Here is an 8412-nt window from a genome sequence, read left to right as displayed (position 1 = left end):
AAATTAATTAAGAATCAGCACAAATGGCACTATTTCAAGTAACTTGGATAATTTTTTATTGTTGTTTTCCGAATTATATGGATACAGAAATATATACTATTCTATAACGAAGAAGAATATGCTATAACTATTACAATTCTGTATGTTCTGAATTCATATTTATTCACTGGAATGACGAAAGCAATGTTGACTTCACTTTAATTCGTAATGAATTGAATAGACAACCATAATATTAAACAAAAACCAATAAAATTATTTATGTATTAAATGAACCAATTATTATAAGATCACACGAGTCATTTCTAATTTTCATCTATACATTTCTTGAAGTTTGCTTTCCATGTCCCTGTTTTTAGTTCGGAGGTAAGCTTAAGCAGAAAACAATATTTAACGGCTATGAACAGAGTGCTTGTAGTTTTGTCTTTGTAGTGTAAATAACGCCAACATAACGTATAAAGATACGTAGCATCTAAAATAAACGCGAGCAAGCGCAGTTGCTTCAATCCTACGTTCGGGAGGTAACGCAAAAGTGCGCTAACTCCCTATTATTGTGAAAATGTTAAGGGCGAAAAATAATCTTACCGCTATTTTTTTTGAACTCTTCCAGTCTTTTGTTTGATCGGAGAGATCACAACACGTAATTAGAAGACACATAAGTAGTTGATGATGCAGCTGATTCTTAAAGTCATAGCCCTCTGAAAAATAAGAATGGCAAATTCAATCGATTTTGCATTCTTTTTTCAATTCCTACTATAGTTCGTTCATCAAAAGTTGGCACTTGACTCCACCTCCTCGGACGAAAAGTTCATTTTAGCTCGGGAGTAGGAGGAGGAGAAACATCTCCGCTCTTGAAAATGATACAACCCTTAATGCGAGTCAAACGCAAACTGTGAATTCTTTTTCAGTCATTTACTTCGCATCATGCTTTGCTATAATACCTTTCGTTACTCTAGCTAATTAAATGTATTTTAAATTAAAAAACTGATGTTTTGCCAGCAAAATGTCTCAAAAAGGACAAACTATTCACTCTAAAGAGAGGAATATCATCAAATTTATTAAATATTTGATGCTTAAAAATATGCACATAAAGTTTGCGAAATAAATACTTTTGCCATACGATCGCCAAACAGCAATCTTGTTCAGGATTGTTCACATCCTTCTCCCGAAAATGGCGACATAGTATCGTCGGATACCACGTGATGAAGGCGGAGCCAAGTGCCAACTCCCGGTGAGCGAACTATATTAGTTCACACTCTCTCAACATCTTGTTCAAATTTTCAATCGTTAATAAAATACTTTTTTATTCATCCAAATACATTTTTTTTAAACTCGTAGTGAATGACACTTGATGATAATATAGTTTTTTTTCTTTCAAATATTAATTCATTGATTAAATAGGGATGAGCGAAAAACGAAATGAAATTTTTCTTTGTCAACCTAAGTGGGAATTGACTTTAAATTTTTTTAAAATATTACTTGTTTATTATATGTTCAATGAAGTACTCTTCAGAGCAAGCTAAATTTTAATAGTAACGACAAAAAAATTGTTTTAGGCAAGTATTAATATTTAAATAGCACTCTGAAAAAAAACTCAGTTTAACTATCAGAGAGGTTTAAAAGCCTTAACCTGACGAATAGCTATTTATTAGAGTAAAAAATTATTTATACTCAAAAAGTTTTTTTTGTTGAAAGGAGAACTATTGTTTGAGGGGATCAGAAAATTAAGACTGCCATTTGAAGTTAATAAAAATATTTTTAGGAAGCTAGAATTGAAAATAAATATTTAACTTTCGAGCAAGAAAAAAAAATTCAGGATCGAATTCGTAATTAATGAGCCAAAACGCTCATTCATTCGTTGACAAAAATTTTGATGCAGAAATAGTTTGTAGAAAAATGTAGAGAAGGCTGTAAATATTTGCAATATATCCAAAGTAGAAACTAGTACAATGCGCAAAAAAATATTAACGGACCACTCTTAATAACTTTTGATCTAATGATCTGATTTTCGCTTTCTAGGTCTCATTCTTAATGGTTCGAGGGGGTGATCTCAAATATGCTAATCAATTAGTGCAGACGATATTTTAAGTTACGAAATCAGACACAAAAACGTACTTTCTCTGAATGACATATCTTTTTTCGATGGTTTCGGATTTCTGACCCCCAAAATAGAGGGGTAGCCGCAATCTGGGAAATAGGGTCCCAATAGTTTGGTTAGGAGAGGGGTCCAAAGTTTGGGCCCCTTAATGTTAATTTAATAATTTGCGTATTTCGCTATATCTTAAGAACTTTTTAAGCGAATTGAAAATTTTAGCACACCATTATAAAACTCGTTTGTCTAAAGATAATTCCATGAAGAAAAATAAATTTTAGTAAATATTTATTATTTTTTATTATTTTATTTAATAATAGTCAAAATAATTTTGAATTGTGAGGTATAAAATTTCTTGTACCGTTTTGAAGAGAATATGATTTTACACTGCAAAATACACAGTTAAAGCAACAACGGTCGAATAGAATAAATATAGAAATCCAATTTTAAATATCTAACTTTTTTGAAATTCAATTTCTCTGGAACTATTCGACCGATTTTGCTTAAATTTTCTAAATTTCGATGCAAAATCATATTCTTTAAGATAATGCAAAAAATTGTATGATTCACAATAAGAAAAAATTTCTCCATTTTTTTGACCATTTTTAAATAAAATAAAAAAATATTAATATATATTTAATAAAGGTTATTTCTTGCATGGAATTTATGTTTGGATAAATGAATTTTATAATTGTGTGCAAATTTTTTAAAAATTCTATAAAAAAGTTCTCGAGATATAATGAAATACGCAAAAAGTAAAATTAACATTAAGGGGTCCAAACTTTGGAACACTCTCCTAACCAAACTATTGGCACCATAATTTCCAGATCGAAACTACTCCCTCTATTTTTGGGGGTCTGAAACCTGAATCCGTCGAAAGAAAGGTATGTTTAATCAGAGAAAGTAAATTTTTCTGTCTGATTTCATAACTTAATATACAGCCTGCCCTTGTATAAATTAGCATATTTGAGGTCACCCCCTTGAGAGACTAAGATTGAGTCATAGAACGTGAAGATCCGATAAGAAGATCAAAAGTTATTCAGGGTGGTCTGTTTTTTTTTCTCTATGAAAAGTCTAGGCGCAGGATATTCAATATGATGATCTAAGATGCATAGAGGTTCATTTGGAAGCCAATTTCTTAAATAAAAACTAGAAATATAGATTTTTTCTTTCATATCTGAAAATTCTTTTATTATCAGTGAATCAGAAGGAGCCAAGCCAAGGCCACGTCCAATATAAATTGGCGCAAAACATCTGGCGTTCACTGTAAGGGAGAGTTGCGCAACACATTCTTAGAGCACTTGTATCACGGGGAGTTCCTTGGCTCCACCTCCTCGGACGAAGAGTTCATTTCAGTGCTGGAGTAAGAGGAGGAAGGTAACCGAGCTTGAAATTGAGACAACCCTTCATGGGCGCCAAACTCAAACAGTCAATTCTTTTTCAGTCACTTACTTCTCTGTATCATCTGCTATTTTACCTTCCGTTACTCTAGCTAATTAAATATATTGTAGCAAAATGTCTCAAAAAAGACAAACTATTCTCTCAAAAGAGAGAAATATCATCAAATTTATGAAATATTTAATGTTAAAAAAATGTACATAAAGGTAGCGAAATAAATATTTCTGTCGTACGATCGCCAAGTAGCAACTTTGTTCAGGATTGTTCATATCCTTCTCCCAAAAATAGCGAAATAGTTTCGTCGGATATCACGTGAAGAAGGAGGAGCCAAGTGCCAACTCCTGGTGAACGCACTATATAGATCTGTTTATTTTAATCAAAATGTAATTCCTGGTATAAAATGCGCATTTTGTGGTACATCGTGATAAGATAGTTAAAAAAAATGAATGACAAATAAGAGAAAATAATAATATCACCTGTTTGCATTGCTTCGATATCTTCGATGATTCGAAGATGATGCGCAAGATCTGTTGCTAGTATGACGTCTCTCATATTGTCTAAGCATTGAGTATATTCCTAAAACAATAAAGCTTAATTTGCTTTATTTCAATTTTAATATTTCATAAAAATTTGGATTACATATGAATCAGCACAATTTTGTAATTACACTCATAAATTGAGGATAATACCAGCTTAGTAAATAAAGGCCCAGAAACAAAACAAATTTGACTTATTCATAAATTAAACAAAATTTGTTAAACAACTCATTAAACAAAAGATAAAGAACAAAAAAAAGATAGTGCTTGTATGATACCATTTATAACAAGTGCGATTTTTGCTAATTGGAGTTATTATTAAAAAAAAAGCATCTCCTTTACAAAAACTAAATATTACATGGTTGGTATGATGGTTAACACATAATATGTCTCCCATGCGATAAAATACGATTCTTACAACATAGGCATGTTGAGTTTCAAATAATCGAGCAGATCTTGAAAAAGATCATTCCACTCAGCAAGCAATGCCCTATGAAGTTCCGGTGAGCATGTAGTAGGTGGTTTAACGTTCCGAAATTCATCGGCTAAGCATGTCCCACACAATGCCCTATCTGATTGAAGTCAGGTGAAAATGCTGGCCATTGCGTATGGGTGACATCCTCAGAAGGTATTCGGTTATGATGTTGTTATGGTGTACGAAAGTTGGCGGAAAAAGCAAGTTCTTTTAGAGTATAAAACCACACCAACAAGAAATATACAATCTTCTAAATAGTTTGGCTTGAAAAAGTTGCTTAATTGTCGAGAGGTGCAAGAGTCATCCTGCCAAAATGAGAGTAAGTTTTCATGGAGCTCATTGGAACAACAACCAGAGCGGAATTGCATCTTTTTCAGCGAACACTGACTTGGAATGAGCAATCCTCATCCCATTTTTCAAATAGACTTCATTCTCATCATTGAGGACGGGTATTGTCATCTATAAAAACAAATTTTCCGTCCATGGCACTTCTAAAAAACGTACACGTTGCTTCAAAATGATGTCCCGATAAATTCAGATATTTAAAATTTGAAAATGGCTCTTATATTCCTGGAGCCCAGTATAATTCCGTCCTAAACGAGCAATCCTGCCCCACCGTAACGATATCGTTCAATATTGTTGTCTCGATGGTAACGGATAGAAGGCGTTCTTTGTAAGAAAGACCGCCGTGAATCAAATTGCAAGCAAAACTTGGACTCGTAGGAAAACAGCACAGAAGCCCACTGTGACGATGTCTTCATTGCATGTTCTCTACTCCAGGATAATCGCTGGCAACAGAGAAGGCATCTGACAAGCCTGCGAGCATATAGACAATACCCAAATGTCAGAACACGGTTTGTTTTGAAACTATTCCATAACTACAGATTGCTGACGATACTGGCCGGATGCTGTGCCCCGTTTGCTTCTTTTGTCAGTTACTGCCAAATACCGATCTTCATTTGGCGATGTAACTCGAAGACGACCTGTACTGTAACGTCAACTGAAATTTCCACCATTTTGGAATCGTTACAAAATCCTAGGGAAGACGCCATGGGCAATTCCAAGTTCCTTGGTTACTTCCATCTGAGTTGACCCACATTTCAGGCGGCCGATAATTTAACCACGTAAAAAATCATCCAAACTCGCCCTCTGTCTCCTAACTATTTGGTTATGGATTTGAGAGACTTTGAAAATGCTTGTGAACAATTTAACATCGTTGTCATCACTCATTATATGCCCATTTCTTACTCTTATCAGTGTGGCGTATTATTGGCGTAATCTGGCGGCTTCCTGTAATTTGCATGTCATTCTTGAAAGTATGTGTGTGTGTTAATTCTACGGGTGAAATTTTCACTACGGGTGAAATTTTCAATTTCAATTTCTGTGCGATTCCGAATTATACTTAATTTGTAGACATGGGTGTAAATAAATTTTTACTTAAATATTCTTAAATATTGTAAGGTTTTCTTTGAAGTTAAACCTAATCAACTAAAACAGCGAGGACTAATTTATTGAAACATAATCATATAAAATTACCACTAAGTGTTAATTATTTACGAAAAATACACACAGAAGCATTGTGGAAAGCGTTCTCTTTTTTTAAAATACAGATTTTAATGACAAAAGTGACCGAAAAGAGGTCAAACACACAAACTATATTGATTCCTTCTTAAAATTTCAATTAATTTAGTAAAATATTTCATTGGTTGAGTTTTCAACTCTGAGCCGTGGTACTCGTGTTTAGCTGTTGAATGATTAATGTTGCAAGGAGCAGTCCTTCCTTGCACTTAAAAATAAACTTCTGATTTTCATACTTACCCTTCTTGATAGATTTTCTAAAATATTACATCCATCTGTATTTAAAATGGCCATAGCTTGAGCAAAATGGTGTCTCTATTAAAAAAAAAAGAGAAAAATACGAATTAAATGTCAATAAACTGATAATCTACATCTCTACATCTAACTTTAAATTGAACTGAAAATCTCTTTATTGTACTACAAACTCTTTGATTCACATGTGTAGATGTTATTATGAATGACCGAAATCAAAAGAATGTCGACTTTCTCCGGTAAATGTCAACAATTACATAGTCGATTTGGTGAAGGTCCAAAATATTTGTTACATCCGATTTAATACTAATTTATTCGTCGATATTATTATTTATATCTGATTCAGGTCAAAATTACGATCTGTGGATGGATGTATGAATGGGTCCTCGTTATAAACAGGTGTGAAGTATGATGCGGTGAAGTCCAATTCTTGGCCATAGATGGCGCCACTGAAAAACAAGAATCGCACACTCTGACTTAAATTTGCTCGGTTTCACCAAGTAGGCTTGCCCGTGTGACAAGTGGCATTAGAACCAACCAACCAATTACAGTTGGACCCCGCTTTAACGAGCCCCTATTTAACGAATTTCGCGGTTTAACGAATTTTTTTTCAACCTCAGCAAAAACAGAGTTAAAAACCCCTAATTAACGAATAATTAACCCCGAATTAACGAATTATTTCAACATCCGGAAAAAATATTTCTCATTAATTTTGATCAGAAAAATGATCTAATGATCAAGGAATCATTTCCTTGGTCAATGATCAAATGATCAAGGAAAAATGATCTAAAGGGAAAAAAATCTTTCCTGGGAGTAATAAAATGGAAAAAGTGCATATTCGTCTCAAACAAAAGAAAAGCCCGCAACAGGGAAAAACAAAATTCGTCGTGGGTAGGTGGGCAGAGTCAATAAGACATTACACTTGCAAGATCATTTTCCGGGGGTTTGTCACGTGGTCTATGAGTCAAACAGGAAATTCCTTTCTTATCTTAGATAGTCGTTTATAACTAGTAATTTTTAATAATACATATGTACAAATAACAACTTTTTTTGAACCCCGATTTTACGAATGACCCCGATTTAACGAATAAAATTTCCGGTCCCGATGAATTCGTTAAATCGGGGTCCGACTGTATATTTATTCAATATTTTAATATCTGCTGAGGATAAATTAGGAGAAACATCAGTGTTCGGAGTACCGGTTTAATGTATACCTGACATTGGCACTGAACCTTAAGGAAACATTTATGTAGGGCATAACTGGCAAATGTATGCAGGGCAGTGGCACTTAACTAGACCTAGTGTATATATTCTAGACATTTACAAAAGCGACTATGTGACTGCCAATATACACTATAGTAACATATACACTATAGTGTATGAAAAACTTTTAAAAAAAGCTTTTTAATTTTATTGTATGTGTCCGAAAATGAGTTGTTTCTCCTGGCAACTGTGGTAGTCAGAAGTGTGTATAAAGGACAGGAAGTACAGAGAGACATTAGTAATGAGACACGTTGAGACATGCCGATTTACAAGCTTCAAAAATCGCTCTATTGTAAAATTAGTGCTCTGCATACGAAAAAATGCGTTGAGAGGCAACTTCAGTATTCCGTGATTCTTCTTCAAAGCCGGAAATGTATATCCGAAAGTCACTAAGTGCAGTTCAGAGTTATATTGCTGATGGCGCACCAGACAAAAAGTTGCATTATGGTTTGTCATCACCAAGTGTGGTCTCACATTGTGATTCAACATCGCTTTGTCTCCTTCAATTTCGAAAGATAGCATTGATGGCTCCAAATACTCTAACAACAAAACTCCAGTATTGTATGTCTAAAGTAAGAACTTCCCTAGACATTCGTTTCGACCCGTGATGGTGACTATAGTAACGAGGTATAACTACTTCAAGTAGGAGTGTGGGGTCATTGTTTAGCACAGGTTTTTGCTCTGGTTGACGAAAGAAAGGAAATCTTTTTCTTCGGTCTATTGTGTTAGCCCTAGAGTAAAGAGAAGCTACCCGCTCTGAAAAGCGCTATTCTTGTTTCCATAGCAACAGACGGCTTCAGACTTTGTGACGGGGGGGGGGG

At 34.1% G+C, this 8412-nt stretch overlaps 1 protein-coding gene across 4 annotated transcripts in view; it reads right to left on the bottom strand.

The window, feature by feature from the left end:
- The window catches only part of LOC107443257 (cGMP-dependent 3',5'-cyclic phosphodiesterase-like), a 104921-nt gene that overhangs the window by 8474 nt on the left and 88035 nt on the right, over positions 1-8412 (bottom strand). For all 4 annotated transcript variants that reach the window (XM_071177905.1, XM_071177906.1, XM_071177903.1 and 1 more), the window contains exons 23-25: positions 6317-6391; positions 3964-4063; positions 583-695 (exon numbers count right to left, since the gene is read on the bottom strand). In XM_071177905.1, the coding sequence (XP_071034006.1) occupies positions 583-695; positions 3964-4063; positions 6317-6391 (288 nt within the window). The remainder of the gene's footprint in view (positions 1-582; positions 696-3963; positions 4064-6316; positions 6392-8412) is intronic.

Source organism: Parasteatoda tepidariorum, chromosome 2 (genome assembly GCF_043381705.1).
Source record: "Parasteatoda tepidariorum isolate YZ-2023 chromosome 2, CAS_Ptep_4.0, whole genome shotgun sequence".
NCBI classification, from domain to species: Eukaryota; Metazoa; Arthropoda; class Arachnida; order Araneae; family Theridiidae; genus Parasteatoda; species Parasteatoda tepidariorum.
This window is presented reverse-complemented; position numbering and strand designations above follow the sequence as displayed.